The 25726-nt window shown below is 52.0% G+C and overlaps 1 protein-coding gene across 1 annotated transcript in view; it reads right to left on the bottom strand.

Annotated features, from left to right (window-relative positions):
* Positions 1 to 25726, bottom strand: part of NCS1 (neuronal calcium sensor 1) — a 71764-nt gene that overhangs the window by 12716 nt on the left and 33322 nt on the right. The window contains exons 2-3 of the mRNA XM_075324358.1: positions 14257 to 14281; positions 2357 to 2495 (exon numbers count right to left, since the gene is read on the bottom strand). Coding sequence (XP_075180473.1) covers positions 2357 to 2495; positions 14257 to 14281 — 164 coding nt within the window. The remainder of the gene's footprint in view (positions 1 to 2356; positions 2496 to 14256; positions 14282 to 25726) is intronic.

The raw sequence follows: 25726 nt of genomic DNA on the forward strand, positions 1-25726 counted from the left end.
CTACACTCCCATCACTGGCGGCATCCCGGGGAGCAGAGGACTACACTCCCATCACTGGCGGCATCTCGGGGAGCAGAGGACTACACTCCCATCACTAGCGGCATCCCGGGGAGCGGAGGACTACACTCTAATCACTGGCGGCATCCCGGGGAGCGGAGGACTACACTCCCATCACTGGCGGCATCCCGGGGAGCAGAGGACTACACTCCCATCACTGGCGGCATCTCGGGGAGCAGAGGACTACACTCCCATCACTAGCGGCATCCCGGGGAGCGGAGGACTACACTCCCATAACTAGCGGCATCCCGGGGAGCAGAAGACTACACTCCCATCACTAGCGGCATCCCGGGGAGCGGAGGACTACACTCCCATCACTGGCAGCATCCCGGGGAGCGGAGGACTACACTCTAATCACTGGCGGCATCCCAGGGAGCGGAGGACTACACTCCCATCACTGGCGGCATCCCGGGGAGCGGAGGACTACACTCCCATCACTAGCGGCATCCCGGGGAGCAGAAGACTACACTCCCATCACTGGCAGCATCCCGAGGAGCGGAGGACTACACTCCCATCACTGGCAGCATCCCGGGGAGCGGAGGACTACACTCCCATCACTGGCAGCATCCCGGGGAGCGGAGGACTACACTCCCATCACTGGCAGCATCCCGGGGTGCGGAGGACTACACTCCCATCACTGGCGGCATCCCGGGGAGCGGAGGACTACACTCCCATCACTAGCGGCATCCTGGGGAGCGGAGGACTACACTCCCATCACTAGCGGCATCCCGGGGAGCAGAAGACTACACTCCCATCACTGGCAGCATCCCGAGGAGCGGAGGACTACACTCCCATCACTGGCAGCATCCCGGGGAGCGGAGGACTACACTCCCATCACTGGCAGCATCCCGGGGAGCGGAGGACTACACTCCCATCACTGGCAGCATCCCGGGGTGCGGAGGACTACACTCCCATCACTGGCGGCATCCCGGGGAGCGGAGGACTACACTCCCATCACTAGCGGCATCCTGGGGAGCGGAGGACTACACTCCCATCACTAGCGGCATCCTGGGGAGCGGAGGACTACACTCCCATCACTGGCAGCATCCCGGGGAGCGGAGGACTACACTCCCATCACTGGCAGCATCCCGGGGAGCGGAGGACTACACTCTAATCACTGGCAGCATCCCGGGGAGCGGAGGACTACACTCTAATCACTGGCAGCATCCCGGGGAGCGGAGGACTACACTCCCATCACTGGCAGCATCCCGGGGAGCAGAGGACTACACTCCCGTCACTGGCGGGATCCCGGGGAGCGGAGGACTACACTCCCATCACTAGCGGCATCCCAAGGAGCGAAGGAGTACACTTCTCTCACTGGCGGAATCCCGGGGAGCAGAGGACTACACTCCCATCACTGGCGGGATCCAGGGGAGCGGAGGAATACACTGCCATCACTGGTGGCATCCCGGGGAGCGGAGGACTACACTCTAATCACTGGCGGCATCCCGGGGAGCAGAGGACTACACTCCAATCACTGGCGGCATCCCGGGGAGCGGAGGACTACACTCCAATCACTGGCGGCATCCCGGGGAGCGGAGGACTACACTCCCATCACTGGCAGCATCCCAGGGAGCGGAGGACTACACTCCCATCACTGGCAGCATCCCGGGGAGCAGAGGACTACACTCTAATCACTGGCAGCATCCCGGGGAGCGGAGGACTACACTCCCATCACTGACAGCATCCCGGGGAGCGGAGGACTACACTCCCATCACTGGCAGCATCCCGGGGAGCGGAGGACTACACTCCCATCACTGGCAGCATCCCGGGGAGCAGCGGACTACACTCCCGTCACTGGCGGGATCCCGGGGAGCGGAGGACTACACTCCCATCACTGGCAGCATCCCGGGGAGTGGAGGACTACACTCCCATCACTGGCAGCATCCCGGGGAGCGGAGGACTACACTCCCGTCACTGGCAGGATCCCGGGGAGCGGAGGACTACACTCCCATCACTGGCAGCATCCCGGGGAGCGGAGGACTACACTCCCATCACTGGCAGCATCCCGGGGAGCAGAGGACTACACTCCCGTCACTGGCGGCATCCCTTAGAGCGGAGGACTACACTCCCGTCACTGGCGGCATCCCTTAGAGCGGAGGACTACACTGCCATCACTGGTGGCATTCCAGGGAGCGGAGGACTACACTCCCGTCACTGGGCGGCATCCCTGAGAGCGGAGGACTACACTCCCATCACTGGTGGCATTCCACGGAGCGGAGGACTACACTCCCATCACTGGCAGCATCCCGGGGAGCGGAGGACTACACTCCCATCATCCGCTCATCACACAACTTACTTTGTTCTCATCAAACACATTGAAGACAAAAGTGGCGAATTTTGTGGGGTCTCCAAATGGGAAGAACTGCTTGTAAATCTTCTGGAAGCCGGCGGCGTCGAGCTGACCACTGGGACAGTCTTTGATAAAACCTTTATACCTGCAAGAAGAAGAGGAAAGGAGGATAACACCCATCATCCTTCCATACAGACCCCATGTAAATATATATGGTCCCAGCGCCCGACTCACAGCATCATATAAAGCCTTAAAAAAACCCCCCACAAACGCCAGCGGGGTGCAGATACTATCGCATCATGAATGGAGAACGCATCTACCTTTATGGTCCCCATTTATAATGAATCATCTATTTGGGGTTACTGTCCCTTTAAATGTAGCAGTCAGGAAATTCACTGTCACCATAAATCCCTCCGCTCCATCAATCACAGAGAAGACCTGATATCTTCCCATTCAATGTTTCATCAATGAAAAAAAGATCGCAGATAATTAAGAAAAAACATCACCCAGAAAAGGCAAAATATATCATACACCAGAAGGCAAGAAGCCTCAGAAGACGAGACCAGAAAAGAACAAGACGGAGGCCGAGAATTCTATCTACCTGTGCTAACCACTAGGGGGAGCTCTGTTATGATCCGGAACCATGGAAAATCACCATAAATCATTGGTAAAAGGTGACAAGAGCATTGCCAACTAATCTGGCCGCCATCCCCTTACTAACCATCACAACTAGAAGTAGCCGAGGGGTGAACTAACATCCTGTGCACCGCGAACCCAGCCAGAGAACTAACTATCCTAAAGGAAGGAAAGATGAATAACTATCTGCCTCAGAAAATAGATAAAGAATATCAAGCCCCCCCACATTCAAAGACTGCGGTGATATAGGAAAACACAATACACAGAGGATAGGATTAGCAAAGGTGAGGCCCTCCTCACTAAATAGGACAGGATAGGAAAGGGACTGATGGCCAGAGAAAAACCCTGCAAAAATCCAAATACCTGATAGTACAAAAAGCCCTCAGATCACTAGATTTGAACTCCGTCCTATACCAGACGCTCATGTCAAACCAATGAACAGAAAGCAGGAACCATTACAAATTCAAGAAGCAACACATGGACTAACAGGAACAATACTCCAAACATAGCTGCAGGGAACTTCCCAGCTAAGCAACTGAGAGGGAAGATCCCTGCATGCAAATAAACTGACAAACTCAGATAAGAGCAAAAAGACCCAAACATCAAATAAAGAGCCAAGCACTTATTTGGGCTAGATATAATCTGGAGCAGGATGAAGCAGGCTGGTGAACAAAGAACAACTGACATCCGGCAAAGCCTGCTAGCAGACCAGGGTTTAAATAAGCAGAGCGTTAGCAATGGAAACGCCCATTGCTCAACACACCTGGTCTCTGACCAAACCATTCCTGGCCACAAGAGGGAGCTTCACAGCAGCAAAATCATAACTGACATTCACAACAGAGCTCCCTGTATACAGAGATACATGATAAGATCCTGTCTGCAGCCTCCACTAGGGGGAGCTCCCTGTATACAGACATACATGATAAGATCCTGTCTGCAGCCTCCACTAGGGGGAGCTCCCTGTATACAGAGATACATGATAAGATCCTGTCTGCAGCCACCACTAGGGGGAGCTCCCTGTATACAGACATACATGATAAGATCCTGTCTGCAGACACCACTAGGGGGAGCTCCCTGTATACAGAGATACATGATAAGATCCTGTCTGCAGCCACCACTAGGGGGAGCTCCCTGTATACAGAGATACATGATAAGATCCTGTCTGCAGCCACCACTAGGGGGAGCTCCCTGTATACAGAGATACATGATAAGATCCTGTCTGCAGCCACCACTAGGGGGAGCTCCCTGTATACAGAGATACATGATAAGATCCTGTCTGCAGCCACCACTAGGGGGAGCTCCCTGTATACAGACATACATGATAAGATCCTGTCTGCAGCCTCCACTAGGGGGAGCTCCCTGTATACAGAGATACATGATAAGATCCTGTCTGCAGCCACCACTAGGGGGAGCTCCCTGTATACAGACATACATGATAAGATCCTGTCTGCAGACACCACTAGGGGGAGCTCCCTGTATACAGAGATACATGATAAGATCCTGTCTGCAGCCACCACTAGGGGGAGCTCCCTGTATACAGAGATACATGATAAGATCCTGTCTGCAGCCACCACTAGGGGGAGCTCCCTGTATACAGAGATACATGATAAGATCCTGTCTGCAGCCACCACTAGGGGGAGCTCCCTGTATACAGAGATACATGATAAGATCCTGTCTGCAGCCACCACTAGGGGGAGCTCCCTGTATACAGACATACATGATAAGATCCTGGCTGCAGACACCACTAGGGGGAGCTCCCTGTATACAGACATACATGATAAGATCCTGTCTGCAGACACCACTAGGGGGAGCTCGCTGTATACAGAGATACATAATATCCTGTCTGCAGCCACCACTAGGAGGAGCTCCCTGTATACAGACATACATGATAAGATCCTGTCTGCAGACACCACTAGGGGGAGCTCCCTGTATACAGAGATACATGATAAGATCCTGTCTGCAGCCACCACTAGGGGGAGCTCGCTGTATACAGAGATACATGATAAGATCCTGTCTGCAGCCACCACTAGGGGGAGCTCGCTGTATACAAAGATACATAATATCCTGCCTGCAGCCACCACTAGGGGGAGCTCCCTGTATACAGAGATACATGATAAGATCCTGCCTGCAGCCACCACTAGGGGGAGCTCCCTGTATACAGACATACATGATAAGATCCTGTCTGCAGCCACCACTAGGGGGAGCTCCCTGTATACAGAGATATATAAGATCCTGTCTGCAGCCACCACTAGGGGGAGCTCCCTGTATACAGAGATACATAAGATCCTGTCTGCAGCCACCACTAGGGGGAGCTCCCTGTATACAGAGATACATGATAAGATCCTGTCTGCAGCCACCACTAGGGGGAGCTCCCTATATACAGAGATACATGATAAGATCCTGTCTGCAGCCACCACTAGGGGGAGCTTCCTGTATACAGAGATACATGATAAAATCCTGTCTGCAGTCACCACTAGGGGGAGCTCCCTGTATACAGAGATACATGATAAGATCCTGTCTGCAGTCACCACTAGGGGGAGCTCCCTGTATACAGAGATACATGATAAGATCCTGTCTGCAGTCACCACTAGGGGGAGCTCCCTGTATACAGAGATACATAAGATCCTGTCTGCAGCCACCACTAGGGGGAGCTCGCTATATACAGAGATACATAATATCCTGTCTGCAGCCACCACTAGGAGGAGCTCCCTGTATACAGACATACATGATAAGATCCTGTCTGCAGACACCACTAGGGGGAGCTCCCTGTATACAGAGATACATGATAAGATCCTGTCTGCAGCCTCCACTAGGGGGAGCTCCCTGTATACAGACATACATGATAAGATCCTGTCTGCAGACACCACTAGGGGGAGGTCCCTGTATACAGAGATACATAAGATCCTGTCTGCAGTAACCACTAGGGGGAGCTCCCTGTATACAGAGATACATGATAAGATCCTGTCTGCAGCCACCACTAGGGGGAGCTCCCTGTATACAGAGATACATGATAAGATCCTGTCTGCAGACACCACTAGGGGGAGCTCCCTGTATACAGAGATACATAAGATCCTGTCTGCAGCCACCACTAGGGGGAGCTCCCTGTATACAGAGATACATGATAAGATCCTGTCTGCAGCCACCACTAGGGGGAGCTCCCTGTATACAGATGCATGATAAGATCCTGTCTGCAGCCACCAGTAGGAGGAGCTCCCTGTATACAGAGATACATGATAAGATCCTGTCTGTAGCCACCACTAGGGGGAGCTCCCAGTATACAGAGATACATAAGATCCTGTCTGCAGCCACCACTAGGGGGAGCTCCCTGTATACAGAGATACATGATAAGATCCTGTCTGCAGCCACCACTAGGGGGAGCTCCCTGTATACAGAGATACATGATAAGATCCTGTCTGCAGTCACCTCTAGGGGGAGCTCCCTGTATACAGAGATACATGATAAGATCCTGTCTGCAGTCACCACTAGGGGGAGCTCCCTGTATACAGAGATACATGAGATCCTGTCTGCAGCCACCACTAGGGGGAGCTCCCTGTATACAGATACACGATAAGATCCTGTCTGCAGCCACCACTAGGGGGAGCTCCCTGTATACAGAGATACATGATAAGATCCTGTCTGCAGTCACCACTAGGGGGAGCTCCCTGTATACAGAGATACATGAGATCCTGTCTGCAGCCACCACTAGGGGGAGCTCCCTGTATACAGATACATGATAAGATCCTGTCTGCAGCCACCACTAGGGGGAGCTCCCTGTATACAGATACACGATAAGATCCTGTCTGCAGTCACCACTAGAGGGAGCTTCCTGTATACAGAGATACATGATAAGATCCTGTCTGCAGTCACCACTAGGGGGAGCTCCCTGTATACAGAGATACATGAGATCCTGTCTGCAGCCACCACTAGGGAGAGCTCCCTGTATACAGGGATACATAAGATCCTGTCTGCAGCCACCACTAGGGGGAGCTCCCTGTATACAGAGATATATGATAAGATCCTGTCTGCAGCCACCACTAGGGGGAGCTCCCTGTATACAGAGATACATGATAAGATCCTGTCTGCAGCCACCACTAGGGGGAGCTCCCTGTATACAGAGATACATGATAAGATCCTGTCTGCAGCCACCACTAGGGGGAGCTCCCTGTATACAGAGATACATAAGATCCTGTCTGCAGCCACCACTAGGGGGAGCTTGTCATGCCGATCGCTCCTGTGTGTGGCTCTCGGCTGAGATTGTGGTCAGACCAAGTTTCGGCAGGAGCATCATCCGGCCGGCAGCCATGTAATATGTGTGTCCGGCTTTATTTTTGGTTCTTCCTTCGCTCTCTGTTGTCACCATCTGTCACCTAATTTGTTATTGGATCTGCCCTCAGCTGATAACAGGGAGCAGACGCCTCCTCCATAAATCCGCTGCCATCCAAATCACACTTCCTTATTCCAGTTCTTAATTAAAAATAAATAATATGGAATTTGCCCAGATTCACCCGAAACTGCACCAGGCAGAAGATACAGCAATAACCCAGGAGCCAGAACCGGGAGATACGGAGCGTGGGAGGCGAGCGCCGCTCTGTGCAAAGCTGTCACCACCGGTGTGCGGGGAATATAATCACCCGGGATCCACACACATTAGAAAAAGGGCGATAGAGAGCCGCATAATGCTAGGAAAGTGTATCACACAGGAGAGGATTAGATACACAGCTCAGCAGACAGTATCACACAGGATAGGATTAGATACACAGCTCAGCAGACAGTATCACACAGGAGAGGATTAGATACACAGCTCAGCAGACAGTATCACACAGGATAGGATTAGATACACAGCTCAGCAGACAGTATCACACGTAAAGGATTATACACGTCTCAGCAGGCAGTATCACACAGGATATGATTAGATACACAGCTCAGCAGACAGTATCACACAGGAGAGGATTAGATACACAGCTCAGCAGACAGTATCACACAGGAGAGTATTAGATACACAGCTCAGCAACAGTATCACACAGGAGAAGATTAGATACACAGCTCAGCAGCCAGTATCACACAGGAGAGGATTAGATACACGGCTCAGCAGACAGTATCACACAGGAGAGGATTAGATACACGGTTCAGCAGACAGTATCAGACAGGAGAGGATTAGATACACGGCTCAGCAGACAGTATCACACAGGATATGATTAGATACACGGCTCAGCAGACAGGATTACAGATAGAAGGCTTCTATGCAGCAGCTCAGCACTTAGTATCGCACAGCAGTGACTTAGATGCAGCAGCATCTGATCAGTATTCTGTTGCAGTTTGGGTTCTGTGCACAGTTGATGAGCTGCAGGGATATTTATCAGGCTGTATACAGCTACAGGCTCCGCTGTGTATATATACGTCAGTGACGCTGATATATGGCGCAGGGTTTGTATACACGACTCAGGACTGAGTATTTACACAGCATGCACAGCTGCGGGTACACAGGCACTGCCATGACTGCAGACAGCCGCGCGGTGCCGTCCACACTGTGCATGTGAGGAGGAAGAAGGCGCAAGATCACAGGAGACCGCACAGTGCGACCCCTCCGACACCTGGAAACACAATCACCTATATATATATATATATATATATATATATATATATATATATATATATATATATATATATATATATACATGCACACACACAGTATATCACAAAAGTGAGTACACCCTTCACATTTGTAAATCTTTTCCTATATCTCTTCCTGGGACAGTGCTGCAGATGTGACCCTGTGTTACAATGTGCAGTGTCAGTGCGCAGCTTGTATAACTGTGTAAATAACTCAGCACAGCCATTAATGTCTGAACCACTGGCAACAAAAGTGAGTACACCCCTAAGTGTACCGTGTACTTTTTTTTTTTTACACTCTGTTCTTGTATAAATTCTGGCTGGTGACCGGTCCACACAGCTGGTTTTGAATCCCCTATTAAATCGATGTCTGGACCATATATGACAAGCTTCTCTCCCCTCCCCTATTTCCTCATAGGAATCTGAATTTTGTTATTTTGTATTGTTTCATATTGTCTGTACATGTCCCCTCTAAATTGTAAAGCGCGGCGGCATATGTTGGCACTATATAAATAAAAATTATTATTATTATTATTATTATCAGTGAAAATGAACTCTCTCCGTTTCGCTACATAAAGATGGCCAAGGCCATAAGAAGATTGTAACCCCCCTGACCCTGAGCTGCAGCACGGTGGCCAAGACCATACAGAGGTATAACCAGACAGGATCCACTCAGAACAGCCCCGCCATGGCCGACCATAGAAGCCGAGTACACGAGCTCAGGTGGCCAAGCGTCTCCAGACCTAGACCCTATAGAGCAGTGTTTCTCAACTCCAGTCCTCAAGACCCACCAACAGATCATGTTTTCAGGTTTTCCTCAATGTTAGACAGGGAATAATTCCATCACCTGTGCAACATTAAGGAAATCCTGAAAACCTGATTGAGGTAAACCTGAAAACATGATCTGTTGGTGGGTCTTGAGGACTGGAGTTGAGAAACACTGCTATAGAGTATCTGTGGGGCCTTCTCACAGGGAAAGTGGAGGAGCGGAAGGTCTGTAACATCCACCAGCTCCGGGGTGTCGTCATGGAGGATGAAGAGGATCCAGCGGCTCCTGTGAAGATCTAGTGACCTCCAGACCCAAGAGAGTTAAGGCCGTGCTGGAAAACAATGGAGGCCACACAAAATATTCACACCAAGGGCACAATGTGGCTATTGTCATTTAGGGGTGTACGTACTTTTGTTGCAGCGGTTTTGACATTAATGACTGTACTGAGTTATTTACACTGTTATACAAGCTGCACACTGACACTACACATTGTATACAAGCTGCACACTGACACTGGACATTGTATACAAGTTGCACACTGACACTGCACATTATATACAAGCTATACACTGACACTGTACATTGTATACAAGCTGCACACTGACACTGTACATTGTATACAAGCTGCACACTGACACTGCACATTGTATACAAGCTGCACACTGACACTGCACATTGTATACAAGCTGCACACTAACACTGCACTTTGTATACAAGCTGCGCACTGACACTGCACTTTGTATACAAGCTGCGCACTGACACTGTACATTATATACAAGCTATGCACTGACACTGTACATTGTATACAAGCTGCACACTGACACTGCACATTGTATACAAGCTGCACACTAACACTGCACTTTGTATACAAGCTGCGCACTGACACTGCACTTTGTATACAAGCTGCGCACTGACACTGTACATTATATACAAGCTATGCACTGACACTGTACATTGTATACAAGCTGCACACTGACACTTCACATTGTATCACAGGCTCACATCTGCAGGATAGTCTCATGAAAAGATATAAGAAAATATTTACAAAAATTTGATGGGTGTACTCACTTTTGTGATCTCCTGTATATAACGATATATGTGCAGCTGGTATAACCTGGATATCTCTTGTATACAGTTATATATACAGTGTGTGAGATATATATATATCTGGTATCAGTCGTGCTTCTTGTATATGGTGATGCTGGTGTATATATAGAGTATTTGTATGTCACCGCTTCCCGCTGCAGATCTGGCGGCCTGTTCCCGCAGCGGACACACGTCGTCGGCAGATGGACAGCAGCGTGAGTGCGGCTCAATTTCCATTCATTTAGCAGCGGGAGCCGCAGAGCGATCTGCTCACAGAGAAGAAGAAAATCATAAACTGAGCAGAGGCCGGCGCGGAGGAGAGGCCGGGGCGGAGGAGAGGCCTGGGCTGCCGGATCCACAGGGTCACACTGACATTGGTGGGCTCATATGATTTTCCAGGACACAATCAGATATTGATGACCCTTTTAAGGTGGTCTTGGATTGCCTCATGCCTGGTTGTACCACAGTGATGTCTCAGCACTGGTGGTCTTGTTTCATGCCCGCTTTTACCCCAGGGACGGCCCAGCATTGGTGGTCTTGTCTCATGCCTGGTTTGTCCCAGGGACATCCCAGCATTGGTGGTCTTGTCTCATGCCTAGTTCTTCCCCAGGGACGTCTCAGCGTTGGTGGTCTTCTCTCATGCCCGGTTTTACCCCAGAATGTCCCAGCATTGGTGGTCTTGTCGATACCTGGTTTTACCCCAGGGACGGTTCAGTGATGGTGGTCTTGTCTCATGCCTGGTTTGTCCCAGGGATGGCTCAGCGTTGGTGGTCTTGTCTCATGCCTGGTTTTACCCTAGGAATGTTGCAGTGTTGGTGGTCTTGTCTCATGCTCGGTTTGTCTTCGATTGTCTTCGATTGTCTCATGCCCGGTTTTTCCCCAGGGACAGCCCAGCGTTCGTGGTCTTGGATTGTCTCATGCCCGGTTTTACCCCATGGACGGCCCAGTGTTGGTGGTCTTGTTTCATGTCCGGTTTTACCCCAGGGATGGCCTAGCTTTGGTGGTCTTGTCTCACGCCTGGTTTTACCCTAGGAATGTTGCAGCATTAGTGGTCTTGTTTCATGCTCCGTTTTACCCCAGGGACGGCCCATCGTTGGTGGTCTTGGCTTGTCTCATACCCGGTTTCACCCCGGGGATAGTCCAGCATTGGTGGCCTTGTTTCATACCCGGTTTCACCCCAGGGACAGTCCAGCATTGGTGGTCTTGTTTAATACCCGGCTTTACCCCAGGCACGGCCCAGTGTTGGTGGTATTGTCTCATACCTGGTTTCACCCCAGGGACGGCCCAGTGTTGGTGGTCTTGTTTCATACCTGGTTTCACCTCAGGGACCCAGCATTAGTGGTATTTTTTCATATCCAGCTTTACCCCAGGGACAGCTCAGTGTTGGTGGTCTTGTCTCATGTCGGGTACATTCCTGGGACAGAACAGCATTAGTTATCTTGTGTCATGACCGGTTTCACCTCAGGGACAGCCCAGCGTTGATGGTTTTGTCTCATACCCGGTTTTACTCCAGTGACGGCCCAGTGTTGGTGGTCTTGTCTCATGCCTGGTTTGTGCCAGGGACGGCCCAGCGTTGATGTTCTTCCCCAGGGACGACCCAGCATTGGTGGTCTTATTTCATAAGTGGTTTTACCCCAGGGACGGCCCAGAGTTGGTGGTCTTGCTCAAACACGGTTTCACCCCAGGGACGGCCCAGCATTGGGGGTTTTGTTTCATACCCGGTGTCACTCCAGGGACGGCCTAGTGTTGGTCCTCTTGTCTCATGCCCAGTTTTTCCCCAGGGACGGCCCAGCATTGGTGGATGTGTCTCATGCCTAGTTCTTCCACAGGGACGGCCCAGTGTTGGTCGTCTTGTCTTATGCCCAGTTTTACCCCAGGGATGGCCCAGTGTTGTTGGTCGTCTTGTCTCATGCCCGGTTTCACTCCAGGGACGAACCAGCGTTGGTGGTCTTGTCTCTTGCCCAGTTTGTCCCAGGGATGGCCCAGTGTTGATGGTCTTGTCTCATGCCCAGTTCTTCCCCAGGGACGGCCCAGCGTTGGTGGTCTTGCTTCACACCAGGTATTATCCCAGGGATGGCCCAGCGTTGGTGGTTTTGTCTCATACCCTTTTTTACTCCAGTGACGGCCCAGCATTGGTGGTCTTGTCTCATGCCCGGTTTGTCCCAGGGATGGGCCAGTGCTGATGGTCTTATTTCATAACTGGTTTTACCCCAGGGACGGCCCAGTGTTGGTGGTCTTGCTCATACACGGTTTCACCCCAGGGATAGCCCAGCATTGGTGGTTTTGTTTCATACCTGGTTTCACCTCAGGGACGGCCCAGCGTTGGTCCTCTTGTCTCATGCCCAGTTCTTCCCCAGGAACGGCCCAGTTTTGGTGGATTTGTCTCATGCCTGGTTCTTCACCAGGGATGGCCCGGTGTTGTTGGTCGTCTTGTCTCATGCCCGGTTTCAGTCCAGGGACGACCCAGCGTTGGTGGTTTTGTCTCATACCCGGTGTTACCCCAGTGACGGCCCAGCGTTGTTGGCCTTGTTTCATGCCCAGTTTGTCCCAGTGACGGCCCAGTGTTGGTGGTCTTGCCTCACACCCGGTATTACCCCAGTGACGGCCCAGTGTTGGTGGTCTTGCCTCACACCCAGTGTTACCCCAGGGACGGCCCAGCGTTGTTGGTCTTGTCTCATGCCCAGTTTGTCCCAGTGACGGCCCAGCGTTGGTGGTCTTGCCTCACACCCAGTGTTACCCCAGGGACGGCCCAGCGTTGTTGGTCTAGGATTGTTTCATGCCCGGTTTTACCCCAGTGACGGCACATTGCTCGCTGCAGCTTAATGCCGGCAGGTAATTGCCGGTCAGTGACGGTCATCATACGTCATCCAGCCATCGTACATGCGGCCTCATCCTGAGTCATTTTAGCCCGAGCTCCGCAGGATGATAAGTGCATTAGGTTCTCCTCATCCCTGGGAATGTACGGTGTGCAGGAGCGGCTGGCACCACAGCGGGCGCGGAGATGGCGCTTCCCTGGACACGGCCGGCTGCATTCAATTACCGAGCTCACGTCTCCGCACATTGCTGCGGTCATTGGCCCGAGTGATAGACGACACAACAATTTCCAGGGGGAAGGGGGGGGGTAATCCGGCCGCAGCGCTGCATGGCGTCCGTGTAACAATATTGAATACATGGAATATTGTGCACAAATGTCCAAAAAAAGCGGCTATTATATAATATATAAACCTGTGCAAAACCGCGAATGTATAAAGTAAGAGCGAGCCCTGAGCAGAGTGCGTCCTATGAAGACCACCGGCAGGGCGCAACGGCACACAACGTGCAAAGCCAAGTGTGCAGCGGGGGCACGAGGGGCAAAATGAGGACAACGACACAAACGACGATGGACGGAGCGGCCCGAGAGACGTGTGTGCTGCCCATATGTGCGATGGACTAATGCAAGGCGCTAGATCACCCCCACCCACGGTGCACGATACAGACGACTTATCCTACAGGTGGGCCGTCAGTACTGCAGGGCCGGAGCCCCCTTTAATGATATTTTACAGATTTTCAGCGTTTTTGTGAACCCCACAAATCCTGCGCTTCCCCCCTATAAGCCACACGATAGGGAGCTGCTTGAACGGCGGCAATGTGCAGTGAATGAGCCAGAGGCACAGATTTTCGGAGGAGTTTTGTGCGCAGATTTTCGGGGGGGTTTGCGCACAGATTTTCAGGGGAGTTTTGTGCGCAGATTTTCGGGGGGGGGGGGGTTGCGCGCGGATTTTCGGGGGGGTTTTGCACACGATACAAACATTCAGGATCCACTTACCACTGCTGCACCTCCTTCTCTGTAACTGCAAGACACAAGACAGGAGCAGAATTAGACAATTAGACTGCAAGCTCCTCTGCACCCCCCGCACGTCAGACCCCACAGGGAGCAGCGCCGCCGTCAGCGCTATTTTAGGATTAATCATTAACCCCCGTAAAGTTTTCATCAATGAATCACCACCGAGCTTTCTGGAAAAACTTACAGAAACTTGGATCATCTGAATCCAAAGTCATGAAAAAGGGAAACTCCGGGCAGAGAAATATCCGGGACGAGGCGATGAGACGCCCATCAATCTCCTGCGCAAATCCGAGATGTCACCCCTGCCCCCCCCTGCCCCCCACTCCCTGCTGTCGCTCTCCAGTGGAGCTGCGCAAAAACAGTGTTGAGTGTAATATCTGCAGGGTGGGAGTCCCCGGCTGCTGGGATTAGTAGTGCTTAGTAAGGACGTAATCACACCGGGCCCCGGAGTCTAGAGGGGCCAAAAAGTCCCTTTGTGCTATATAAACGTCCAATGCTATAAAAGCTTACAATAATTGGGGTCCATGAGCGTCACATTAAAGCACTGCTGCATAGCAATATCTGGAGAGCACAAGGCGCCACAAGACCCGGAGAGGAGACCGTCAGCAGGCAGGACGCCCAGCCGCTGTGTATTATAGAGTCAGGGCCGGAGAGAAGACTGTCAGCAGGCAGGACGCCCAGCCGCTGTGTATTATAGAGTAAGGGGCAGAGAGGAGACTGTCAGCAGGCAGGACGCCTGGCCACGGTATATTACAGAGTCAGGACCAGAGAGGAAACAGCAGGCGGGACGCACGGCCGCTGTGTGCCACCCCCGTGTCAACAGCCGGGCTGCTCTGATCCGGATCCGCGGTGGCTCGAGGGGCGTCCGGACCCAGGGGTCGTGCGGCCACTCAAATAAAGCGGGTATTTACAGGGGGTGGTATTGTTAAAGTTTGTGACGCCACCCGTGGTGTGTGGTAACGTGGAGTACCACCGCTGCCGTTGGGGAGTACCCGGGGTGATGACGGGGGCAGCCAGGTGTTGCGACCCTCCACGGGTAGGGGGGATGCCCCGGGACTCGGTGATGGGAGTTGGGAAATGCTGTTGGGGGTGAAAGGGTCAGTTGCGTACTCACTCAGTCCATAAAGCTGACACCGACAACTTGGTAAACCAAAGTTCTGGACACCGCTGCCACTGAGGGGAGCTAGTTTGGGTCCCTTTCCCACTGGTGTTGCCTGATGATCTGTGACCTTTCCCTTGGCACCTTGTTCTCTTCTTAGTTGGCCCCTCGAGTGTAAAACTAGTTGGGTCCCGCTCCCCAGTATGGCTAACTGTGGTAGCTTGCTCTCAGGGTTCACGCTTGGGATTTCCAGGACCGTTTTTGTGGAAAGTCCTTTCCCCCTCGTTGCACTAGTACCCCGATTTTGGAGCGGGTGGAGAGTGGATCTTGAAGGCTCCGTTCTCGTCGGGTAAATTGTCAGGTTGCCTGAAGCTACTCCCTGACCTAGGGTCCACGTACCCCGTCGCGCCCTGGTCCCAGCCCGGTGATGGTACAAGGCCGCCGGCTGTCCTCCTCGACAGTCCGTGCCCCTTGTCACGATCCCCTGCGGCCGGGGGTCCAGCTCCTACCAGGCACAGACCACCGTCTGCCACCTAGTTACTTCCAAGGAGCCCCGCTCCTGACCTCCTCTCTCCTTCACTTCCTACGCTTCACTGACCTACTCCTGACAATCCTGAGCTCCCCTTAACCAACCCCCCAAGTGGGCGACCCTTTTCCACTCAGGCCGTCCACTGGTGGGTGTGGTGCAGAGTGTTCCTAGGATTTTGATTGGCTGGTATTGGCAGCACCATAAGTTGGGGACCCGTAACCAAGGAGGAGGTGGATATTGCACAGAAGGGCAGATTGCACAATACCCTGTGACGACCTGATAGGCCAGGGCGTCACAGCTGCGTATTATAAAGTCAGGGCCGGAGAGGAAACAGTCAGCAGGCAGGACGCCGGGCCACTGTGTATTATAGAACAATCAAAAAGACTGCTGGTACACCATTGTAAATGTGAACAGGGTGCTAGCCAAAATATACACTATCTATATGAAGTGAAAGCTGCACACCAAATTCAGAGAAATATGAACAAACATAACTACTTTATAATACATAAGGAATGAATAATACAACTAGCCATATGAAAAATTAAAAAAATTGAAATGTGACATAGCATAACTGCTGAGGATTATTTGAAAAAAAGAGATATTTAGCTAATGTATTGATCAATTCATTACTGCCCCAGTACCACTTCACGGTAATCTCTTATTTATGGGGTCCCTAACCAAATGTTACCTCTATATGCAGTTAAAACCTGCTTGTGTATGGGAAGGTACCCATGCACACAAGCAGGTTTTAACCGCACATAGAGGTAACATTTGGTTAGCGACCCCATAAATAAGAGATTACCGTGAAGTTGGTTATGGGGCAGTAATGAATTGATCAATACATTAGCTAAATATCTCTTTTTTTCAAATAGTCCTCAGCAGTTATGCAATGTCACATTTCAATTTTTTTAATTTTTCATATGGCTAGTTGTATTATTAATTCCTTATGTGTTATAAAGCAGTTATGCTTGTTCATATTTCTCTGAATTTACTGTGTATTATAGAGTCAGGGTTCCGATCGCTGCACTCCATTCTGCTCCGTGCTCTGTGATTCATTCGGTTTTTATCTACGCTTGCGCCGATGTTTTGCAGTAATATAATGGCGGTTTTTATTCTCCACTCTTCTGGGGAGGGGCTGCACAGTTCTGTCTGGAGATCACGGGGCATGGCAGATGCTCTAGTGTGATAATAAAGGCAACGGGTTCCTGTGAAATAACGCGTTGCGTTTTTCTTTAGCCGAGAGTGAGCCTCTATCATCACTACACACACCGGCACTACAGCCCCTATCATCACGGCATACACCCCGGCACTACTGCACCCATCATCACTGCACACACCCGTCACTACCGCCCCCATCATCACTGCACACACCCCGGCACTACCGCCCCCATCATCACCGCACACACCCCGGCACTACCGCACCCATCATCACTGCACACACACCCCAGCACTACCGCCCCCAACATCACTGCATACACCCTGGCACCACCGCTCCTATCATCACCGGACACACACTTAGGCACTACTGCACCCATCATCACCGCACACACGCAGGCACTACCGCACCCATCATCACCGCACACACACTGGCATTACATCAGTGACGTCCCCGCTGACAGCGCGACTCACTTCAGTTGCTCTGTGGAGCTCACAGGAGCGCCAGTGTTCTACTGCCGCTCCTGTCAGCTTCATGTAGCAGAGCTGAAAGCATCGTGGGATGTCGTGTGGATTACGTCGGACCTGGAGGGATATTTGGGGATTAATAAAGTGGTGAAAGAGGGTGTTTTTTTGTCTTATATTCCAAATAAAAGGATTTTTTTGGGTGTATGTGTTTATTTACTTTCACTTACAGGTTAATCATTGGGGGTGTCTCATAGACGCCTACCATGATTAACCTAGGACTTAGTAGCAGCTATAGGCTGCTGCCATTAACTCCTTATTACCCCGATTGCCACTGAACCAGGGCAATTCGGGATGAGCTGGGTAGAGTCCCGGGACTGTCGCATCTAATGGATATGGCAATTCCGGGTGGCTGGTGGCTGATATTTTTAGGTTGGGGGGCTCCCCATCCTGAGAATACCAGCCTTCAGCCGTGTGGCTTTACCTTGGCTGGTATCAAAATTGGGGTGGACCGCACGCCGTTTTTTTTTTTAATTATTTATTTATTTTACTGCACACCATAGACCCGCCCACCGGCAGTTGTGATTGGTTGCAGTGAGACAGCTGTCACTCAGCGTGGGGGCTCGTCTGAATGCAACCAATCATAGGCGCCGGTGGGCGGGGGAAGCAGGGAATACTAGATGGAATAATGAGCGGCCGGCATTTTCAAAGAGGAGAAGCCGCCGGAGCTTTGTGACAGCCGTGCAGCGCCGCATCGGTGATCGGTGAGTATGAGAAAGAGGGGGGAGAGGGAGAGACCGAGAGAGAGAGATAGAGACCGACGACAGGGAGACAGAAAGGAATTTTGCGGAGTGCATTTTTTTTTTTACAGCAACAGAAAACGCTACATTCAGCGTTCCTTCTGCCCGACAGTCACTGACGGTCACCGACAAAACAACTGATGCGCCGCGGGGCGGATGAAACGCAAGACCATCCGTTGCAATCCACCCTTAATAGAAGCCTATGAGAAATAAACGGCTTCCTGCAACAGTTACCGTAATTCCTCAAGGCGGCAGATTGCAACGGATGCCGCACAACGCAAGCTGGAAACTCAACAGTATGGAGAACACATGGGCCTTAAAGGGATGTGTCATAAGAGCTTCATGGCGTCGTCCCCTTAATGAGCAGCCGATTCCTCGCTTGTCATAAAGATCTTAATCCGGGGATCCGGCGATTGTCGGTCAGATCCGGGGATCCGGCGATTGTCGGTCAGATCCGGGGATCCGGCGATTGTCGGTCAGATCTGGGGATCCGGCGATTGTCGGTCAGATCCGATCGCTGCGGACGCGGATTGTACAGTTTAAATGCAGAAATAGAAACATTTTCACTTTGTAGCTTGTAACATTATTTGGCCGAGGGTCCGCTGCACCCACAGCCCCCGCTATAGGGGCGTCCTCGCACCCAGACCCCCGAGACTTAAAGGGGAACTCTCACTATTAATGTTAATGGTATTATCTGATGTTTCTTCATCTAATAGAAGTCTCCAAAAGAAGATTCATTGGAGCGGCCATGACAGTGAGGGATGAGACCATTACTGCACAGATGGAGGCTGAACGCTTCACCGACCCCAAAAATAGGTAAAGAACCTCAGGGGGATGTGACACCGTCTGACACCACAAGGACGCGGAAGGGCGAATCAATCCATGAGTTGTCAGACTGCAGCAACAGCACAAAATGGGGCAGCACAGAGGATTTCAGGAGATGTGGGCAGAGACGCCCCAGCAGCACAGAGGATTTCAGGAGGTGTGTGCAGAGATGCCTCAGCAGCACAGAGGATTTCAGGAGATGTGTGCAGAGACGCCCGAGCAGCACAGACGATTTCAGGAGATGTGTGCAGAGACGCCCGAGCAGCACAGACGATTTCAGGAGATGTGTGCAGAGACGCCCCAGCAGCACAGAGGATTACAGGAGGTGTGTGCAGAGACGCCCGAGCAGCACAGAGGATTTCAGGAGATGTGTGCAGAGACGCCCCAGCAGCACAGAGGATTACAGGAGGTGTGTGCAGAGACGCCCCAGCAGCACAGAGGATTTCAGGAGGTGTGTGCAGAGACGCCTCAGCAGCACAGAGGATTTCAGGAGATGTGTGCAGAGACGCCCCAGCAGCACAGAGGATTTCAGGAGATGTGTGCAGAGACGCCCCAGCAGCACAGAGGATTTCAGGAGATGTGTGCAGAGACGTCCCAGCAGCACAGAGGATTTCAGGAGGTGTGTGCAGAGATGCCTCAGCAGCACAGAGGATTTCAGGAGAGGTGTGCAGAGACGCCCCAGCAGTACAGAGGATTTCAGGAGATGTGTGCAGAGACGCCCGAGCAGCACAGACGATTTCAGGAGATGTGTGCAGAGACGCCCCAGCAGCACAGAGGATTACAGGAGGTGTGTGCAGAGACGCCCGAGCAGCACAGAGGATTTCAGGAGATGTGTGCAGAGACGCCCCAGCAGCACAGAGGATTACAGGAGGTGTGTGCAGAGACGCCCCAGCAGCACAGAGGATTTCAGGAGGTGTGTGCAGAGATGCCTCAGCAGCACAGAGGATTTCAGGAGATGTTTGCAGAGACGCCCCAGCAGCACAGAGGATTACAGGAGGTGTGTGCAGAGACGCCCGAGCAGCACAGAGGATAACAGGAGGTGTGTGCAGAGACGCTCCAGCAGCACAGAGGATTTCAGGAGATGTGTGCAGAGACGCCCCAGCAGCACAGAGGATTTCAGGAGATGTGTGCAGAGACGCCCGAGCAGCACAGAGCATTTCAGTAGATGTGTACAGAGACGCCCCAGCAGCACAGAGGATTTCAGGAAATGTGTGCAGAGACGCCCCAGCAGCACAGAGGATTTGCAGCACGAGGCTGCAGGCGCCTGTATGATGTCAGGGATTGAATCTTCCCCTTCAGTCCGGGGTGAATGTGAATTAAATCTTATTCTGCACGAGGCGCTGAATCCCGGAGTTTCCACTTCCAGGGAGGAATCCTATTTTGGTCGATGCAAAGGTCCCTTCTAATCCTCCATGATCCGTCTGCTCAGTACCCGCCAGGGAGTCCGCCAAAAAGGCTCCGCACATCGTGTGCCGGGTATCTAAGCTAGAGCTGTGATACAGCCGCAGGGAACCACACAGATGCTGAGACAGTATATAAACTTATATGTGATACTTCACCAGGGACCCCCAGAGTCATGCACCCCCATCATGAGACGCTGAGGGAGTATCTAAGCTTATTGTGTGAAACTCATCCTGTGCCATGTATGTAAGCTAAAAGCTGTGATACAGCTGCAGACAGCTCCACAGTCACACATACCCATCATGTCTGCTGAGATACTGTATCTAAGCTACCATGTTTCCCGTCATATCATTTCATCAAATTTCTAAAGCCGCAAACACAAAAAAAACCTGGAAAAAAATATGTAAGCCCCGAACCTGAATGACCCCCAAATCCCACCAAGATGCCCAGAGGAGTCTGCACTGAGATACCCCGAGGAGTCTGCACCGAGATGCCCAGAGCCCCGAAGAGTCTGCACCAAGATATCTTGAACCCTGAGGAGTCTCTCTACACTGAGATACCCAGAGCCCCAATGAGTCTGCACCGAGACCCCGAGGAGTCTGCACTGACATGCCCCGAACCCTGAGGAGTCTCTGCATCGACATACCCCGAGCCCAAGAAGTCTCTGCATAGAGATACCCCAAGGTGTCTCTGCACCAACGTACCCCAAACCCCGAGGAGTCTCTGCCCCGAGATACCCCGAACCTCGAGGAGTCTCTGCCCCGAGATACCCCGAACCTCGAGGAGCCTCTGCACCGAGATGCCCCGAGGAGCCTCTGCACCGAGATGCCCCGAGGAGCCTCTGCACCGAGATGCCCCGAGGAGCCTCTGCACCGAGATGCCCCGAGGAGCCTCTGCACCGAGATGCCCCGAGGAGCCTCTGCACCGAGATGCCCCGAGGAGCCTCTGCACCGAGATGCCCCGAGGAGCCTCTGCACCGAGATGCCCCGAGGAGCCTCTGCACCGAGATGCCCCGATGAGCCTCTGCACCGAGATGCCCCGAGGAGCCTCTGCACCGAGATGCCCCGATGAGCCTCTGCGCCGAGATGCCCCGAGGGACCTCTGCGCCAAGATGCCCCGAGGAGTCTCTGCGCCGAGATGCCCCGAGGAGTCTCTGCGCCGAGATACTCTGAGTCTCGAGGAGTCTGCACCATGATACCCCAAGCCCTGGTCTCTGCACCGAGATACTCCGAGCCCTGAGGAGTCTCTGAACCGTGGTACCCAGAGTCCTGAGGAGTCTCTGCACCGAGATGCCCCGAGGAGTCTCTGAACCGTGGTACCCAGAGTCCTGAGGCGTCTCTGCACTGAGATAACCCATACCCCGAGATGTCTCTGAGTCCCGAGGAGTCTGAACCGAGATAACCCGAGCCCCAATCTCTGCACCATGATACCCGGAGCCCCGGTCTCTGCACCGTGATACCCCGATCCCCGGTCTCTGCACCGTGATACCCCGATCCCCGGTCTCTGCACCGTGATACCCCGATCCCCGGTCTCTGCACCGTGATACCCCGATCCCCGGTCTCTGCACCGTGATACCCCGATCCCCGGTCTCTGCACCGTGATACCCCGATCCCCGGTCTCTGCACCGTGATACCCCGAACCCGAGGAGTCTGAACCGAGATACCCCGAGCCCCGGTCTCTGCACCGTGTTACCCCGAGCCCCGGTCTCTGCAGAGCGTGCACCGTGCTTCTCAGGTGACTTGGCTGAGCCCCCGCCGCTCTGCAGACGACAGCAATCACAGCCCGAGCATGAGAATCTCTGAGCAATTACCAATTACTGCACTGCAGGTGGAGGCCACAAATACCGAGAGGGTCTGTGTAGATGGCGGCAGCGTGGACAGGAGGGGGCACCGGCCGGGGGATGGGGATATTTTCAAGCTGACGTTACCTGGAGTCTCCAGAGCCCCTTACAATTCATCACATTCTCCATTAGTTTACAGTCTGCGCTTCGTCTGGAGCTCGCTGACCGTCTGCTGCGCAGAGACATCACAGTGTGGAAGGGACAGGAATATATGGGGGCGGTCCAGGAAGATGGCGACCCCATATCGGAAGAAAACTGCCTAGACCCAAAAAGGAGAGGGAAAATGCCCCAGGCGCCCCATTAACAAAGGGGATTTCCACCATAAACTATGATTGCTGTTCTTGCCTCCCCCATCTAACCCTGACCAGCACTGCCTCCCCGCCACTGCTCTGGTCCTTGTTTACAGGCTGCAGCAGTGACATCACCATCAGCACATATCACCGCTGCAGCCAATCGCTGAACTCTGAGTCACTGACACTGATAAATGGGCATTATATAGTGATAGAGGAAGACATTGAATGGCACTGTATATGGGGATAGCACTATGTGGTGGTGTATGGCAGCTGGACACGGGCTGGTACTGATATATGTTCATTGTATAGTGGTATAAGTTGGGCACTAAATGGTGGAATTAGTTGTACTTTGTATGGCGCTGTTACATTGGCATTGTGTGGGGGTATTTGGGTACTGCATGGCACTGTACATAGGCGCTATATGACGGTATTAGTTTGACACTATATGGTACTGTACATGATACTCTATAGTAGGATCAGTTGGACACTGGATGGAGAAACTAATTGGGCACTCTATAGCAGTACTGGTTGGGCACTGTATAGTGGTATTAGTTGGGCACTGTATAGTGGTACCAGTCAGACACTGTATAGCGTTATTAATCGGGCACTGTATAGCGGTAGTAGTTGGGCACTGTATAGCGGTATTAGTCGGGCACTGTATAGCGGTATTAGTCAGGCACTGTATAGCGGTATTAGTCAGGCACTGTATAGCGGTAGTAGTCAGGCACTGTATAGCGGTAGTAGTTGAGCACTGTATAGCGGTATTAGTCTGGCATGGTTTTGCAGTAGTAGTCAGGCACTGTATAGCGGTATTAGTCGGGCACTATATAGCAGTATTAGTGGGTATTAGTTGGGCACTGTTTCGCAGTAGTCGAGCACTGTATAGCAGTAGTAGTCAGGCACTGTATAGCGGTATCAGTCGAGCACTGTAGTGGGCACTATCGGGGTGATGTGGGTGGCACAGTACCATTCACATATCAATATATGCTGTTGATAGGATTGGGGATCGTCCGTTGTATCTCAGAACGCAGAGATCTGCAGAACCATCAGACAGCAAAGAACAGAAAGTGAGGGACGGCGGATGAAGGAGCTAATTGCTTCATCATTGGAGAAGCTTCTTAAAAGGAGAAAATAAACAGGGCAGGATGGAGGGTGATAGAGACGGGCGAGGGGCCGCGGACCCAAGGGACGAAAGAAGCAATTTCACAGAAGCAATTTACAAGAAACTGTTCTAAATCCCTGCGGTACAAGGAAAAGAATTACCAAAGTGCCGGCAACAACGAGCCTGCAAGAAAGGAACTGCAAGAAAGGAACTGCAACAAAGGGCCTGAAACAACGCACCTGCAACAAAGGAACTGCAACAACGAGCCTGCAACAAAGGAACTGCAACAACGTGTCTGCAACAAAGGAACTGCAACAAAGGAACTGCAACAACGTGTCTGCAACAAAGGAACTGCAACAAAGGAACTGCAACAACGGGCCTGCAAGAAAGAAACTGCAACAAAGGAACTGCAACAACGTGTCTGCAACAAAGGAACTGCAACAAAGGAACTGCAACAAAGGGCCTGCAACAACGCGCCTGCAACAATGCGCCTGCAAGAAAGGAACTGCAACAACGCGCCTGCAAGAAAGGAACTGCAAGAAAGGAACTGCAACAACGCGCCTGCAAGAAAGGAACTGCAAGAAAGGAACTGCAACAAAGTGTCTGCAACAAAGGAACTGCAACAAAGGGCCTGGAAGAAAGAAACTGCAACAACGCGCCTGCAAGAAAGTAACTGCAAGAAAGGAACTGCAACAACGCGTCTGCAAGAAAGGAACTGCAACAACGCGCCTGCAGGAAAGGATATGCAAGAAAGGGCCTGCAACAAAGGAACTGCAACAACGCGCCTGCAAGAAAGAAACTGCAACAACGTGTCTGCAACAAAGGAACTGCAACAACGCGCCTGCAAGAAAGGAACTGCAAGAAAGGAACTGCAACAACGTGTCTGCAACAAAGGAACTGCAACAAAGGGCCTGCAAGAAAGGGCCTGCAAGAAAGAAACTGCAACAATGCGCCTGCAAGAAAGGAACTGCAACAACGCGTCTGCAAGAAAGGAACTGCAACAACGCGCCTGCAGGAAAGGATATGCAAGAAAGGGCCTGCAAGAAAGGAACTGCAACAACGCGCCTGCAAGAAAGGAACTGCAACAACGCGCCTGCAAGAAAGGAACTGCAAGAAAGGAACTGCAACAACGTGTCTGCAACAAAGGAACTGCAACAAAGGGCCTGCAAGAAAGAAACTGCAACAACGCTGTCACAAACCACCGGGGGGGTCACTCAGAAATCCCCCGCGCTGGCTACCAGTACGTCATAATCGGGGGGTAACAAGTGGGGGTCACCCCTCCTTTATACCTCCCGACCGACAGACAGAGCACGTGACGCGCTCTCTAGCGCCCCTTTTATAGTCAGGCCAATTATGGAATTGCCCGACAATAAGCAAGGAGGCCGCTATACTACTTATGCCGATTATTGAAGGGTCCCCCGTGAGAGTAGGGTATATATTCCCCCGACCTCCGCGGGCGGAATATATAATATCTTCCCAAATCTCACTGGCCTCCCCACAATAATCCTTGGCACAACTCGCTGCCACCAACCGCTTCACGGTAACTATTAGCCGAACACACAGACGTGGGATTCAAGATCGAGATAACAGAACAGCCCAAGATTAATTATATAATTTAATCAGCCTAAAGCACACTAGAAACTACAATATATACAATAGGGAATCTACAGAATATACATATGTCAGAGTACAGTTACAATCAAAGCATGGGTTACAAACAGGCATACACAGTTCCAGCAGTTACCTTGTTGCGTCTGGCCACAGGGGGGCGCTGTACCCAGGTTTCTAGGATCCTTCCCACAGATGTTTCCTACACGTGCCCCCAGCGAAAAGAACACTGGAAAATGGCCGAAGTAGGGTTATCAACCTGGACAAATCCAGGTCCCCTCCTACCTTAGTGACCTCAGAGGGAGCACTGCTCCACCCCTGGCTTGAGTTATGGA

The sequence above is a fragment of the Anomaloglossus baeobatrachus genome, chromosome 9, assembly GCF_048569485.1.
Source record: "Anomaloglossus baeobatrachus isolate aAnoBae1 chromosome 9, aAnoBae1.hap1, whole genome shotgun sequence".
Classification (NCBI taxonomy): domain Eukaryota; kingdom Metazoa; phylum Chordata; class Amphibia; order Anura; family Aromobatidae; genus Anomaloglossus; species Anomaloglossus baeobatrachus.